This window comes from Conger conger, chromosome 2 (assembly GCF_963514075.1).
Source record: "Conger conger chromosome 2, fConCon1.1, whole genome shotgun sequence".
NCBI classification, from domain to species: Eukaryota; Metazoa; Chordata; class Actinopteri; order Anguilliformes; family Congridae; genus Conger; species Conger conger.
In genome coordinates, this window is record NC_083761.1 from 30,969,841 (window position 1) to 30,987,556 (window position 17,716).

General features: G+C 38.4%; 1 protein-coding gene across 1 annotated transcript; it reads right to left on the minus strand.

Moving 5' to 3' along the window:
* Positions 1–975: 975 nt before the first annotated feature.
* Positions 976–16,979, minus strand: sp6 (Sp6 transcription factor). Its single transcript, XM_061232447.1, has 2 exons — positions 16,762–16,979; positions 976–5,174 (listed from the first exon to the last, which is right to left on the minus strand). Exon 2 carries the CDS (start codon positions 4,954–4,956, stop codon positions 4,060–4,062), a length of 897 nt encoding a protein of 298 aa, XP_061088431.1. The 5' UTR covers positions 4,957–5,174; positions 16,762–16,979; the 3' UTR covers positions 976–4,059.
* Positions 16,980–17,716: the final 737 nt, after the last annotated feature.

Here is a 17,716-nt window from a genome sequence, read left to right on the forward strand (position 1 = left end):
CTTGTTAATGCAAATATTTAATCAGCCAATCTTGAGGCAGCAACTAAATGCATAAAAGCATGCAGGTCAACAGGTCCAGCTGTTGTTCAGACCAAATGCCAGAATGGGGAAGAAATGTTATCTAAGTGACTTGGACCATTGAATGATTGTTGGTGACAGATAGGGTGGTTTGAGTATCAGAAACTGCTCTGGGATTTTCATGCACAATAGTCTCAAGGGTTTGTAAAGAATGGTGCGAATAACAAAAAGCAGTGCGCAGCAGTTCTGCGGGCAAAAACGTATTGTCAATGAAAGAAGTCAGAGAAGGGCCAGACTGGTCGAAGCTGACAGGAAGGTGACAGTAACACAGTAACGCAAATAACCACATATTACAAAAATGGTATGCAGAAGAGCATCTCTGAACACACAATGTTTCAGACCTCTAAGTGAATAGGCTACAGCAGCAGAAGACCAATAAATCTAATAAATACCTAATAAAGTTCTCACTATATTAGCTACGCTATATATAGAAAGAAATTCCGTATATGCTATGAGCTTTGAAATATTTGATAATGTTTTTGCTTGTCTACGTAGGTTCACAAATATACTAGCTAGTACAGGAATGAATTCATATGATAATATTGGGGGTGACATGTCTCTCAGTCTCCCCCCAAACCTTTGCATATGGATACGAAAAACCATGTTGTTCGCTGCAGTCATGACATTCACGTCAATGTTGTCAAATGTGATGTATTGTTCTTTATTTCAATTATATCATTATTAAGGAATCACTATTAGAATATAAAGAATTTCTCTGAATGGCTGAAAAGAAAATATCCAAACGAAACTCACATTTTGTGTGATAATTGACTAATAGACACCACAGATTTTATTTGTCCAAATTCTTAAAGTAACAAATAGTTTGTGCATCTATGCAATTTAAGGTTAATTCCATAACTTCATTGTCCTATTTCAATTGGGGTGGGGGATGTACAGTCTCCTCCAGAAGTATTGGAACAGCAAGGCAAGGTTAAAAATTTCAGCATTTATTTCCTCGTATTTACATCTAGATGTGTTAAACTACTTAACGAATAGCACCTTTGTTATCAGTCCTCCAAATCTCTGGGTGAGCAAATGTATTGGAAGAGAGAGTATTGAAGTAAATGAAAGTAAATAACACGTAACATTTGGTAGCATATCCCTTGCTCGCAATAACTGCATCAAGCCTGCGATCCATTGGTGATCCATTTTACTGCAGTCTCTTTCAATTGTTGTTCATTCAATTCTTCAGGAGGTGAAATGCATGCTCAACTGGGTTAAGGTCTGGTAATTGACTTGGCCAGTTCCACTTTGGCCAGTTCCAACCTTCCACTTTTTCTCCCTAATGAAGTCCTTTGTTGTGCTTGCAATGTGTTTTGGGTCATTGGCTTGCTGCATGATGAAGTTCCTCCCAATTAGTCTGGATGCATTCCTCCGTAAGATGGCAGACAGAATGTTTTTGGAGACATCTGAATTCATCCTGCTGCTACCATCATGAGTTGCATCATCAATAAAGATTAGTGAGTCATCTCTGTACTTCTTTGCAAACTGTAATATAGCCTTCTGATTCTTACACTTGATGAATGGTTTGCATCTTGTGGTAGAGCCTCTATATTTCTGCTCTCTAAGTCTTCTTCGAATGGCTGATTGAGAAACCTTCACCCCTGCCCTGTGGAGATTGTTTGGGATGTCACTGACTGATTTTTTAGGGTTCTCACAATGTTTCTGTCATCAACTGCTGTTGTTTTCCTTGGGTGACCTGTTCGGTGTCTGTTGCTCAGTACGCCAGCGGTTTATTTCTTTTTCAAGACATTCCAAGTTGTTGTACAAGCTATCCCCAATGCTTTGGCAATGGCTCTGATCGATTTCCCCTCTTTTCTAAGCTTGTTTTCCCCCAAAGACAGCTCTCTGGTCTTTATGTTGATTTACCTTTTCTAACACAAATGCAGTCTTCACAGTCAAAACCCAAGGCTAAAACCAAGAAAAGACATTTATAACTATTTATTGTTTGACCAATCAATCGAATAGGACAAATCTGGGCAACAAGAAACACCTGTCAGTCACATGTTCCAATACTTTTGCTCACCTAAAAATGTGGAGGTCTGATACAAAAGGTGATATGTTCCAAGTTGCTTAACTCATCTAGATAAAAAATACCAGGAAATAAAAGCTGAAATTCAGATTTGTCATCTCATCATGTACATATTTTGACCTCAAGTCAATTGTCTTCAATTGATAGCAAAAACAAAGTAATTGACCTTGCTGTTACAATACCTTTCGAGGGGACTGTATATTATCACATGCTTCCTCACACAAAGTCCGTCAAATGCTTATTTTTCACACTGTAATCCACAGTCTGAGCCATCCCATCTCTTGTACCAGAGGACTGAATCACTGGTGCAAACAGATCACCAAAATTATGCCAAACCAAATGAATCTCTATCGAGCAAGTTGGTAGGTACCATTTTTCTGACTAAAAGCACTCCCCCAGAATGACACAATGCCCAATCATGTCACCCTGAAGGTCTCCCACCCACTACCATCACAATACATATATAATCAGGAATCATTCCCTTCTATATTTACTGCTTGTTATGTCTTTGCATTATTTATTGACACATAAATGTGTTTGAAAGTAGTGGCAAGATGTAACAACAATGATTAATCTCTTTTGCTCTATGTTTATATAGATACATACGTACACACTTGCTTAATATAAATTGAAAGATTCTGATGGATGACATTAAAAACTCAGATACTGACTGCAGATGCTATCACAAATACTCCAGAAAATTGACATACCAATGCAGAAAATATAATGAATGTTCCAACAAGATCCTTATTCACTAATTGTTTTTTGCATTCATACCAAGGTTTTTGCTACATAATGGGAATACATTTTAATAGCATATAATGAGGCTACACTATTGTAAGTAATCATTTCAAGCAGTAAACTGGAAGAGTTTTTGGTGAAGTTCACACTTAAGCTGCAATTTCAATCAGTTCCATCATTAAGAAGTTCTGAAGAACTTTTATTCCTGTTGCATTCAAATATCTTGAGTATTACTTGAGTACGAATGGGTACTCATGTAAAGGTGACCCTGACAAGAAAATCCTGTACTCATAAACATGTGAACACCCAACATTTGAAGCACACATGAACTATAAAAATAATCCCACTTATAAGTGAGCAGAAAAAGGTAACCTATGCTATTTCAAGTGACATGTTTTGTTTCAACATGTAGAAGTTTTAAAAGTGATAAAATTCACAATTTAAAAAGTCAGGGACATGTGAAAATATGAAGATGCAAATTATGTGATCTATTTTCTTTTCACATGCAAAAATGAATAAAATTAATTAAAATGAATTCATATGTGAAATTTGGATTATTGGAAAGTCAAATTTTTGTGAGGGGAAGAACGTTATGAGTTCAGAAAAGTGCTTGAGCAGCATTGATTCTCTAAAATGAAAGTGTCAATTGGCTCTGAGATGTTATTTGGACTGTTTGAGGTGTAAAAGTTGAAAATATAATGTATTTCACACAACAGCTCACAAGCAATACAAGCAGTGAACTATGATCATGGCTCAGTAACCATTTACACTTCTCACAAAATGCAAATTGTAAATTAGATATGAGAAAAAACCTAATGTAAGTGCCTTCAGAAAAACAACAGAGCAAAGTGCCTTCAGAAAAACAACAGAGCATTTACTTCTTTCAATTCCTTCCAGCATTAGCTTCACATGCAAGTATGTTAAGGGAGATATTTATTTCTGCAACTACTACATGCTGTACTATTCTGGTCAAAAGGCACCTTCTTAGCTGTGGGGCCTATTAACAAGTGAGACTGTGGGTCAGTACTGGACCTTTGTTAATTACCCCACTGATCAAGCTCAGTTGCTGAAGTCATAACTAAAGACATGTATTGTTTATAATCACTATGCTAGGCCATCTCTCTCTACTGGTAAAATCATGTTGTGTTTCACTCAGAGGGTATAGTAATCTACATCACTCTGCCTGGATTGGACCTAATGGCACACCCTTAGTTTGGCTGTGCACCCAATGTGGGTCCACTGGGCTCTGGCTCACATTTGGGCTTAAGGGGGGCTTCCAAGGTGCAGGCAGTAGTAGTATTGAGGGTCAGGGTCTGGGGGGTTTCATAGCATTTCCCCACTCTACCTGGTCCACTCTTCTCCTCCTCACCCCGGGCTGGCTCATGGGTGCGCATGTGCTTTGCCAGGTGGTCACTGCGCATGAAGACTCGGTTACATACAGTGCAGCTGAACTTCTTTGCACCAGTGTGTGTTTGCAGGTGGCGTTGCAGTTCATCAGACCGAGTGAAGCGTTTGCCACAGAACAACCAGTTGCAGACAAAGGGCCGATCACCACTATGCCAACGAAGATGGGCCTTTAGGTGGGAGGTCTTGGCATATGCCTTGCCACAGCCAGGGATGTGGCAGTTGTGCAAGTGTTTCTTTTTGGTGCCATCGGGACAGTGGCCCAGCCGCTCAGCATCTACACAGTTGGGGCAGCGACACACAGCTTGGCCTGAGCCCCTGGAGGCAGAGCGACGCTGTGCCTTGGGACGAGTGGCTGTGGTGTTGTCCAAAGGCTCTTCCAGAGAAAGTGGTTGTGGTTGCAGTTCTGGAACCAATGGGTCAATTTTATAGCTGTCCTGTGGAAAGAGTTGCATGGGGTGCGAGGATGAGGCCATTTGGGTTGGGGGTGGGCTGCACACTTGGGGCTCCGAGGTATAGGGTCCCAGAGCAGACTGTATTGCACTCCCTTGTCCCACACCTTGAAGACTCCCTGTCCCCCCCTGTAGGTCCATCCAACTCCCTGTACCTGCATGAATATCCCACCAGGATGGCATGTTCATATCCTCACTACTGCCTCCGGGTGGTGCTGGCCGAAACCACGGCTCATAAGGGTGGGCCATGGGATCAACAGGTGAATGCTGTATGTACAGCTGCTGTTAGAGGCAGGGACAGTCTGGTGTGTGGACAGGACTTCTTGTTGATGCAGTTATTTGGAGCAGTGCATTTCTATGGATAGCACCTGATAAGGAGTCTGATGGAGTGGCTCAGAGTGACCGTTCACTGTAGGTTCACTGGGACGAAGACCTTTCTGCAGCCCCCAGAAAGCAATAGCTGATCCCTAAGACACACAAGGAGAAAGTGATCAGACTTGACATCAGACGTTAACACAGAGCTCTGAAATCAGGACAGAAATGAGTACTGAAATCAATGTGAGCAATCTGAAGTATCAAAATAACAGCAGAAAAAAACTGATTTGTAAACAAATTAATTGTTTTGCTTTAGCATAAATTATGCTAACCTTGAGGTTCAAATGCACTATAAAATTGCACAAACATGCAAACACTTGAATTCAAATCTCCCAACCACACAGATTCTAAGCCATACTACCAAACATAGACTGTTTCCTTGGGGACTGCTGTGGCAAGAAAAAAACATGTTGAGGCGGAAACCAGCAAGACACATCCAGTGCCAGGTACTTCCCATATGGGGGAGGGGTAGAGAAAAGAAAACACCTCTGCTAGTAGTTTGTGAAGGAGAGTATGGGCAGGCAGTAACAGAGCTGGATGGAAAGCATTTCTCTCATTTCCTCTAAACAGTTTAGACATTCTCAAAATAGTTATGGACAAGCATAATATAACTAGAAAGAGCATCATTGGAACTGTAGGGAAACAAGTGATTTTGTAGGTTATGGGTCGAGGTTTACAGCCATAATAAATTTCAAAGCACTTTCATTTCCATTGTATAGCTCAGTCAATAGTTGATAATTGATTAAATTGATCACGCATTATGCCCACAATAAACTGGCAAAATAAACTGCATTTGTCATGCTGTGTTGAAGGAAAATGCTATTTATTCACTAAGCTCCTTTTGTTTTTATTGTAATATTGCAGTGTTGTCCCTATAATTGCTTTGTGGCTTGGCACGTATTCATCAACATTATGTGAAGTGATGCATTGATAGCTTGCTAAATAAAAAGGCCCTGAGTGGTATGTCTCTTAGCCAGTCTGCTATATTACAGTAATTATTCGTTTTCTGTTGAATTGCTGAGAGTTTGAGTTCCTTCACTCTTCTCTCTTAGGTGGACTGATGTTTGCAAGGAAGAGAAAGCATTCATTTATTTACTTTTTGCTGTTTTTTAATATAGGGGTTTCCTGGTCAGCTGTTCTTTATAGATGCCACTTCCAAGAAAGCGTTGTCTCTCCCTCTTTACTCTTCTTAAAGGAACATTTTATTAATGTATTTATTTTTTTATTGTGCTCAACATATATATTTGAACATGGATATACCAATGTTTATGAACTGGTAATTTCACTAAAAGTTATCCTTGGAACCTTCATGTATGTAGCGGTAATGAAATTAAAAAAGGATTTGTTGAAACTTTGAAACCAGAGAAAAAGGGCACACTGATTTATTGTAAGAGTCCCTGGAGCTACTCTGCCAGCTCTGTAATTACCAGGGAATGCAAGACAGACATATGCTAAGACAGCCCATTCCACTCTGCTCTGACACTGGCATAAATGCATTGCAGAATCTTCCCTCACTCCCAGAACATCCTCACTGCAGCCTCTCTCCAAACTCCTGAAAGAAACAGGTGGTGCAAATGCCTGAGGCGACTGCGGTCAAAGCTGAGGGAGGTATGGAATGACAATGTTTTTGATAGTAAACCGTGTTTACTCGTAGCACAGTGGAGCCCTGAGTTGTTTGGGTTTTAATTGGTTGTGTAGAATGGAATAAGTGTGTAAGTTCAACCAGAACTTTTCTTTATTCCAGACAAAAATAGAGAAAGAGGGTTGTCGTGATGAAAGTGTTCAAAGTGAAACAGTATGTGTTCATCATGGAAGTTGACAATGACAACTCACAAATCATTAAATGCTCCCTATAAATTTACCTAAATGGCTGTCATAAACAACAGTGTCCTAAAACAAATGCTTGTTTTAGCAGATTGTGAAGTACAGTAATTCTAAATAGTTCCAAAAATTATCAAGTGTCTAATACAAGAAATCTATCCAGAGCAACCATTAGCCCCAAAACCATCTCTATGCGAACTAAAGAGTACTCTCTTGGGGAATTCAATATATAGTACTGTGCAAACGTTTTAGGCAGGTTTGAAAAAATGCTGTAAAGTAAGAATGCTTTCAAAAATAGAAATGATAGTAGTTTATTCTTTATCAATTAACAAAATGCAAAGTGAGTAAACAGAAGAAAAATCTAAATCAAATCACTCTTTGGTGTGACCAGCCTTTGCCTTCAAACCAGCATCAATTCTTCTAGGTACACTTGTACAAAGTCAGGGATTTTGTAGGCATATAGTCAGGGGTGTGATTAACCAATTATACCAAACTGGAGCTAATGATCATCAATTTAATATGTAGGTTGAAACACAATCATTAACTGAAACAGAAACAGCTGTTTCGTTAAAATTGGGTGAGGAACAGCCAAACTCTGCTATCAAGGTGAGGTTGCTGAAGACAGATAAATGTCAGAAGTCATACACCATGGAAAGACTGATCGCAGCAACAAGACACAAGGTAGTTATACTGCATCAGCAAGGTCTCTCTCAGGCAGAAATGTCAAGGCAGACAGGGGTTTCCAGATGTGCTGTCCAAGCTCTGTTGAAGAAGCACAAAGAAATGGGTAACGTTGAGGACCGTAGACGCAGTGGTTGGCCAAGGAAACTTAGTGCAGCAGATGAAAGACACATCATGCTTACTTCCCTTTGCAATCGGAAGATGTCCAGCAGTGTCATCTGCTCAGAATTGGCAGAAACCAGTGGGACCCAGGTACACCCACCTAGTATGCGGAGAAGTCTGGTCAGAAGTGGTCTTCATGGAAGAATTGTGGCCAAAAAGCCATACCTCCGGCCAAGCGACTCAACTGTGCATGAAAACACAGGAACTGGGGTGCAGAAAAATGGCAGCAAATTTGAAATATTTGGCTGTAGCAGAAGGCAGTTTGTTTGCTGAAGGGCTGGAGAGTGGTACAAGAATGAGTGTCTGCAGGCAACAGTGAAGCATGGTGGAGGTTCCTTGCATGTTTGGGGCTGCATTTCTGCAAATGGAGTTGGGGATTTCCTCAGAATTAATGGTCTCCTCAATGCTGAGAAGTACAAGCTACAAACTTATCCATCATGCAATACCATCAGGGAGGCATCTGATTGGCCCGAAATTTTTTCTGCAGCAGGGCAACGACCCCAAACATACAGCCAATGTCATTAAGAACTATCTTCAGCGTAAAGAACAACAAGAAGTGATGGTATGGACCCTGATCTCAACATCATCGAGTGTCTGGGAGTACATGAAGAGACAGAAGCATTTGAGGCTGCCTAAATCCACAGAAGAACTGTGGCTAGTTCTCCAAGATATTTGGAACAACCTACCTGCCGAGTTCCTTAAAAAACTATGTGCAAGTATACCTAGAAGAATTGATGCTGTTTTGAAGGCAAAGGGTGGTCACACCAAATATTGATTTGATTTAGATTTCATTCACTTCTTCTGTTCATGCATTTTGTTAATTGATAAAAATAAACTATTAACATTTCTATTTTTGAAAGCATTCTTATTTTACAGCATTTTTTCACACCTGCTTAACTGTATATTTTTTGGATATTCAAAGAGGGAAATATAATATGACTGAGTGCTCATATAAGGGTGTGTCGTCTCTTCTGTAAAATAAAGGACACACATAAATGCAAAACAAAACATTAATTATGAACAGAAACTAAATGTGCCCCTCCTTGTGAAATAATTGCAATTATAATTCTTGTTTAAAAAAATAGCATGTCCACTTGCTCAGAGCAGAGGATTCTAGAACCCTTATAGAATCCCATAATGGGACAATTCTCTGAAAAATCATGATAACATTATTAACATTTTATCCCACAGACTGGTGATTCTGATCAATAACGTTAATCCAGCAAAAACATAGCAGAGACTGTGAAAGAAAGGAACTGGCTAGTTGTGAGAAAAACATACACAAAATAAAGGTGACCCCTGCTGAAAAAGACAAGGTTTTCAATCAGTTGGTGGTAGCAGGTAATTTTACGATGGTAATAGCTGGATTTTCCACCTGGGCAATAAAAACGAATACAGTGGTTTCGTGTTTCATTTGGTATATCTGCGACAAGAATGCCACTGGCCTGGAAAAAATACTTGCAAGGTTGCGAAAGCCGTGTTGCATCTTGGGCTGATGCGCCACATACAGAGGCACACTTATCTCCAAACCAGAGCTATTTGGGGAAAAAAGGGGATATCAATATACAGTACTGTGCAAAAGTCTTAGGCACCTGTATAACACTCTGTACAGATAAGATTCTTTCAAAAATAATTCAATGAAAGGTCCTAAATAAACGTACTATACATTTAACATTACATTTGAGTAATTTCGCAGACTAGTTAAAAAACTGAGTCAAATCAATATTTTTTGTGACCACCCTTCGTCGTTAAAACTGGATCACTTTTCTGAGACAGCCAACGCTGTCCTGCAGTTCTATAAGACAATCAGCAGGGAAGTTGTTCCAAGCATGTTGGAGAACTTGCCACAGTTCTTCTGCAGACTTTGGTTGGCTCCTTGCTTCTGATCTCAGACAGCCTTGAACAAGTTTTTATGAAAAAAGTAGTCAATTGCTTACAGTAATATGTTTTTTTATTTATTATTAAATACAAAAATGTCTCTGTAAAATTAAATCTTTCGGAAAATGAATATTTGAAAATCTCAAATGTGTTCTTTTATACTAACACACACAAAAAATTAACATATATATAATAAAGTCTAGGGTGCCTAAGACTTCTGCACAGTACTGTATATTTTTTAATAGAATATTAATATTAATACATTTTGGCCGACCTTTTAACTGTCAGTACCATTCATCTTTAATAATAGTTAGATTATATGTTTTGTATGAAACCATTTTATTGGCTCCCAAAGGGCGCCATAAGTAGGGGGGTGGACCTATACAATTCTACCATTTATTTTGGTTACATATATAAATCTGTCAGAGTTACTAAAATTATTCTTAATTTGAATATGTTATTGGTGTCAGGGATATGCCCCTACACACTATGTGTAGAGTTGCGAGGATTGATAATCAAGATGTTTCCGTCCTTAATAATCCGAAATAATTGGCTATTTCAATTAATAATTAAAATAATAATTATTAAAATTACGCATTTATAGTTCATCTTAACTAAATCAAAATACTACACAATCACTTGAACTAATATAAATGATAAAAAGGTGAAGGCATTTGGGAGTTCTTTAAATTAGCAGAGGCTGACTTCATTCAATACAGGAGTAATATTAATACAAACAATGTTGGAAAATATAGCAAAGTTTACTGTACACAAAGTACAAAGGACGTTTTACTACAGTGATGTACAACAAAATATGTGTGAGTGCATGTGTGTGCATATGCGTGAGCATGTTAGCATTGGGGCGCACAAGCATGTGGGAAGGTTGTATGTTCTCCTGAATGTGTGCAGTTATACAGGCCTGCCTGCGCACCATGGACATGTGCTCAAGGAGAACAATGAAGCTATAATGGAGGGAGGTTTGAAACTAGCTGGAGCTAGTGAGAAAACTATGACGTATCAAGTTCACCAAACAGACCAAGGGTAACCTTGGTAAGCATGTGTCGAGATCAGTAATGCCCTGTTATGATCTCTTTAGAATTTAAATAGCCCACATGCAAGATCCTATCTATGCATAATGTATTAAATCTAACATAGCGCGGCAGATGGCTTGGAGCCAACCAAAAGAAAATGTGAAAACAGAGTGTTCAGTGACCATACAATACAATGAATATTAAAGCAGCTATGTACATTCAGTCGCAAGAGTTACAGTTGCGAGGTTAAGCTAGCTATATTCCCAGAGTTACAGCCTTACTTGAGTCCTCCCGTTTGATTTCCTCATCAGATACATTCTGGTTTCCGGAGGAGTTGTGGTGTGGAAAAAGGGAAAGTTCTGTGGAATGCAGGGACTTGTAGTCCTATTGTCCATACATTGATTAAGTAATACTTCAAAAAGTACTTTTAGAATACTGAAAGTTGACTCATTAAATTAAACCAAAGTTTGAGTGCCACCAAACTGGCAGTTGTGATAGACGTAGCAAGGATTACAGGAAATATATTGTAAATATTAACTAGCTAGCTATTTTTTAACTTGCTGTTGCTAACGTTTGCTAGCTTCTTCATTTATATCACAAATATTTATTTCATATCGTGTTAATTAATCGTAATCTAAGTTTTAATGTTGTGGCAGGTTGTGAGGCAAGGGGCCCAGTGAATTAACCTTCCAGGGGGCCCAAAATAATTACAAACGGCTGACCCATTCGCCCAGTTTTGCTCTCCCTGCCGGGTAGAGCCAATTGATTGAGCAGAGTGCAGCCTCATGCACATATCTCACTTCTTGTCAATTCTAGCCTACAGTACATTCTACTAGTGATTGAAACTGAGTACTGTGTCACATTTATTTTATTATTTCGCTAAGGTAAGCACAAGCGCATAGAATTAAGGTACGATAGGTAATTCCGGACTCCTAACGCTCAAGAAAGGAATAGCAGCAACAAATACCTTCATACCACAGTTTATCCCTAACCCTTCTCTGTAAACATCCTGACATTGAAAACAATTTTCAACCAATGTGCTTGAATTACTGTACATTTATACAATGTTTTGGTACAGAGTGTCAGGTTGTCAACTTTATATTTTGAAACCCATATTTAAGGACTATAAACACAGGCAGAGGGTGAGTCAACATGTCAGTGAGCCTTTTTCAATGATCGGAAGGGATTTACAATAGTCTTGTAACAATACAGTAACACAAAAATCTTACCTATTTTACCTTGAAAGTAAAATAAATAAATAAACAGAGGTATATATTTGTTGGAATGTACATACATGCAAAAATGCAACGCAAACAATATAAAATAGGTACCCTGCTGAAAAAAACAGCTCAAGCTGGCAGCTGGTTGACCAGTTATTACAGTATTGCCTATGTAGTTATCAAACCACAGCACTGGAAACAGTTTTTTTTGTAGTCTTAAAACATGCATAGCCATTACAGAACAGTAGGCTAGAGAAAGTGCTATTAGTTATGCTATGTGGGTGGGTCATTTTGTGTCTGGAGAGGTTGCAGGGGGGAAATTTTAGGGCACAGGCAGTTCAGGCCGGGGCCGAGTTGTAAACAGAAGCTCTCATTCTCAACCTCAGGTTAGCTGTGAGCCATCTTTGGCAGGGAATAAAACCGGGCCAGTTTGCTAGCAAAGCAAGTGCTGTGTTTTCAGTCCCTTATTTGGCTGTTAGCTACTGCCACTCGCCACAATATGAGGTCATGAGATTTTGTAAAAAAGCATATAAATGACACAGTAAATGGTAAACCCATCTCACCACATTCAGTACAAAAGCTATTTGTGAAATGGCAAAGGTCTACATTTGCGCAATTTATTGTCATTCGTTGTAGCTACATTGAATAGAGGATGAAATTATGGTGCGAATAGGACTACGATAATTATTGTAGCCTACATCTGGAAACAATGTCCATTTCACACTGTGACAATGCGTTCATTATACCCGCTTAGAAAACACAAGTAAATTTAAGATAGACTCACTGTTTTCCGAACAGAACACGGAGAAGCAGCTGCCTCCACCAGAAATTAAAGTCCGTTCAATGGTACTTTTTCTCCTGAGGAATGTGGTTTATGGTTATGGTTGCTTTTTGGCGATCCCAGACACTAAAACACTTGGATTCATGTGCATTGGTATTATTGTATTGGAACAATAATTATAGCGAAAACAACAAATAACTACACAACTTCCCTGTGTTCAGAAGACCTGGTCAGCTCACAATGTTCCGAACACCTATTCATGACGTTCCGAACAGCACCTGAAGCACAACTACTACAGTTTTGCACTCTGTTATGCAGGCAGATCTCTATTAAATATCTATCTGGTTAATCTTAACATTAATTAAAAACTGATACCATCTATATAAAACAATGTGTGTACGTGCATGAACAATTTTACGAGGAACACTTTTGGCTGAGCCGTATAAGCCTGCCTGGGTTGGTAGTCTGTCGTTAGCAATAGCTTCCACTACACTGTCACAGGAGAACACCATTACTGTGTCACTGTATGCTGAAATGGATCACGTATGTGACTTGTACCAAGTTTTTATGAAAAGGGAATTAGAAAGGAATTAGACTTTATACACACACAAGAACCAAAGCTGATCTGGAAGTAATTTCTTATTTGTCATGAGATTTGCACTGTTCGAAACATTGTGAGCTAACTTGGCATTTGGAACACGGTGAGTCTGTTAGACCTATATGCTGTCTCTGTCGAGCTTTGTTAATTCCCATTGTCGTCAGGAAAGGTGTGAGGAGGAGGGGAGTGTTTACAGTGTGAGTGCATATGAAGTCAAGAGACTCTGAATCTGTAAAAAAGCAACTATTTAATGGACACAATAAATGGTAAAACCATCTTGCAGATAGCCTAAAGTAAAAAAGGCATTTGTGAAATGGTAAAGATATCTTTTGGGTTAACCGGCACAATCATAACATTTTTCACTTCTTACCCAATTACTTGAAGGTATGTAATTAAAAGATGTGAAATGTCACTTCAGAAAGTGTACATTTGTCTGTAGTAAGTCACATTATGTTTGAGGTGATCAGAGAAAGTTTGGTTAAACAAAAAAACGTTGACGTCACAATTCTGAAGTATGTGCGGGACAATTTCTAGGTGTGGTATTGTTTATTTTTAGTCTATTGCTAGATTAGATGAGTTGTGGTTTCACATTTTTGTCAAAGAAATCCATGTTTAAAACTTCTTATCTGTGTATAAATGAGAACAAAACATAACCATGATTCAAATGTCTGTTTCCTTCTGGTGAGTATTCTGGCACTGTACTTCCGGAAATAGACTTTTCAGCTCTATATTGATAATGCAAGCTCCACATGAAAAAGGGCACTGCTGCCCCCTACTGTCGGAACCTGCAAGTATTTCAGACCACTGTGGATTAGACTGTTCACATATGCCACCTGGTACAAATACAAGTAATTACTGGGGCTAGGGCATGGTTGGCAGGAACGAAGCAGGGCAATCCGTGGACGACACCTACTGATTAAGTAGGCACACACCTGGACTACGTTGCAAATCAGCCAGGTTTTTCCAGTCCAGGCCCCCTAAAATTTGGGGCTATGTATAAAAATGGATGTAATTCCTACATGGTTCACCTTTAACTTTAACCATATAGTGATGTTCTCTAAACTTATCACAAATTATAGGAAAAGTCTCTTAGTTGCACAAATTCTTAAACCAGGGTTGCCAATAATTGTGAAATATTTGTTTTACTTGAAAAAGGTAAGACTTGGTTGGTTGTTTCCATTGAATAATTCAAAGAGTACACTACTTTGCACATGTTGGAAAATAAAAAAGTGTATGTCAATAATGGTATTATTTCTTAGTTTACAGTATTTTTGTGAATATTATCAAGGGTGCCAATAATCCTGGGCCTGACTGAATATCTAACGCACATGTAGTGTTACTCAGTATAGTGTTGATATGAAATGATAACATTTTGAATGATGAAATTAATTTAATAAAACATTTTCCCCCTCCCCTCCTTCATTTAATAGCAACATTTTACGGGTCAGTCTCCTGACCTTGGTACAGATATTGTCAGCAGCCTTCTTGAAAGATTATCATAAACGTTCTCCAAAACGTTCAATCAACTCACTGGTATGAGTTAGGAAACAATACCAATAACAACGACTATATAGTATAGCTTATTATACCTGCTATGTAAAATCTACAAATATACACTCAGTGAGAACTTTATTAGGTATTTATTAGACTTATTTTTTCGACTTACTGGTTTTTTGTTGCTGTAGCCTGTCCACTTCAGAGGTTTGACGCATTACGTTTGATGCATTTGATGCATTCAGAGATGCTCTTCTGCATACCACTGTTGTAATGTGTGGTTATTTGCATTACTGTCGCCTTCCTGTCAGCTTCGACCAGTCTGGCCCTTCTCCTCTAACCTCTCTCATTAACAATGTGTTTTTGCCGACAGAACTGCTGCTCACTGAATTTCCTTTGTTTTTCGCACCATTCTCTGTAGAGACTGTTGTGCATGAAATAAAGCACCCTGTCTGACACCAACAGTTATTCCACGGTCAAAGTCACTTAGATCACATTTCTTCCCCATTCTGAAATTTAATCTGAACAACAGCTGAACCTCTTGACCAGATCTACATGCTTTTATGCATTCTGTTGCTGCCACATGATAGGTTGATTAAATATTTGCACTAACAAGCTTGTGTACAGCTCTACCTAATAAAGTGGTCACTGAGTGTATATCAGTGTACATGGCTTAGAAAGTGATTTTCATTTCCCTTGACTTAGTGCTCTCAGAAATATCTAATTCACCACATGCTGTAACAGAAACTCTCCCTATAATTCATGGTAGCTCAACCAGAAGAGCACTAAAATCCTCACTGCCTATCCTGAGTGATGCACTACGGTAGTCCAATTTTATCTCTCTGCTGGCTGCATCACTCAGCATGTTGAAATTACCAAGTAATCCCAGTAAGAACTTTATCAGTGCAATCAAATAAATTTTGCAAGTGTGGCCTGTTTTTGCATGATTCATGTGTGAGTCAAGTAGCATAGATGGCGCAAACACCATAGTCCCAATTGCTGTCGATGTGCCAGCACATATTACATAAAATCCCATAATGGGGCACAGCCTGCACTGACAGACAGTGTATCAGTGCAAATTTACAGAAATTACTGTGTATTGTACAGTTTAACATATACTGTAAAATTATATTTAATGAAAAGTTGTATTTTAAAATAAATATAATTAATTAAAAACTACTGTATGTTAGTAATATTATGTATGCAAGGTTACTATGCTACACTATGCCATATTCCTTAAGCATTGTACAGTTGTAAAAGTAAAAATTCATGTCAAGGTTTCAAAAAAAATTGTTTCCATTATCAACAAATAAATTGCCTTTTAAGAGTGTAGGGATACCCCATTGATGAGCCTGGAAAAAAATATATTTAAAGTTTGTAGGTGGTCAGATCCAATTGCATTGAGCAGTATTATTCCAGTGTTTGGTGGGAATAATTAGGCTACAGTTTAGAAGGTTTGAATATATCACATTCTGGAATATCGACATTAAGTTGGAAGACGTTAACGCGTTAACTAGCGAAGTGTAGCCTACTGCAGGTGTAGCCTGCACTAAACGGAGACAAGAGTCAACTTTATTTCCTTCCTTTATTTATGGTTTCGACTAAAGACTTCATTGCGTGCACATGTACATAGCTTCCCACACAGGAAACCTTAAGGCAATACTGTGGTTAAAAAAGTATTACTATTAAACAAATAGTTGAACAGTATTTAACGTAGGATATATATTTGACATACTGTTCGTACAAAATAGCAATGCCGGTCCGCGAAAATTCAGATTTATTCAAAGAAAAACCAAAAAATATTCCGTTCGCAGTGAAACCACTGTATGCGCACGTCTATAGGCACTTTGCAGATATTTCCATTTTGAATCATCGAGGCTTTTCCATTTTAGCTTTAATCTTCTTGATTTCAGGAACGTGCTGAAAATTGTAGTCGTAGCTGAAACGGTAAAATAATTTTAACTAATAGCCCTTTTAACTAATATTAAGAAAGAAAACATGCATTTGTTTTACCTGGATACGTTAATCCAACTTTACGTATGGAGCGTTCTTGAATCCGGAGTTTCGAATGCTTTTATTCGTTGAATCAAAATAGATGAGAGGATGAAAGAATATAAATTAATTAAAATGAGACACAAAGCTAAACTTTTGAAGTCAACCCGCTTGAACGGGAAACTATCCTTCGAAAGTCCCGAAGTTCCTCTGCACACACAATCCAGGGTACAGGTTGGGAACTCGAGATCTCAGATTGACGAGTCACTGGGTGTTGTGACTAAATTCATAACCGGCCTGTAGGCTACTGTACCTCCCCCAGAACTCCACCTTTTTAGAGTCAGAGACAAGGTGTAGGCTATTGTTGCTTTATATAGTATTATTGGTTATCGCTTCATTCCGCGTGGCCATCTCCAATTCATATATTCAAAATCACAGAATAACAACATGGTTCTTTTTAACGGTCTTTCATCCTAACTTTGATTTTGGGTATATTTTGGCCACATGTGTTAATTGTGAAAATGATTTTACAAAAGTATTCATTATTCCTTACTGGGGAAGAGCAATAGACTACAAGTAAAACAAAATTTCTGTTAAACATTAAGGTTGCAGTCTGCATTCTGTCAATGTGCTATTCTCGGAATGCCTTTTGTGATAGGACTCACATTTGAAAGCAGACGTTTTTACCTTTAAATTGGCTAGAGTATTAGGGCATATTTTTTTTAGCATTTTGGGAAAACATGTTATTTCAACATGTTATTTTATGTTTTGTCTTAACATAAATCTGTGATCTGTCTTATTTGACAGCCAATTCAATTGGCTATATCTGGAGATCACATTCATATATAGACATGTAGGAACTGTCACCATAAATGGCAGCTTAAGTTAATGGATATGAAATTCTGAGATGAAAACCACATGTCAATTATAACTAATAGCCACACAAATTTCAAAGAAACCTATGGGTGGTAGATCT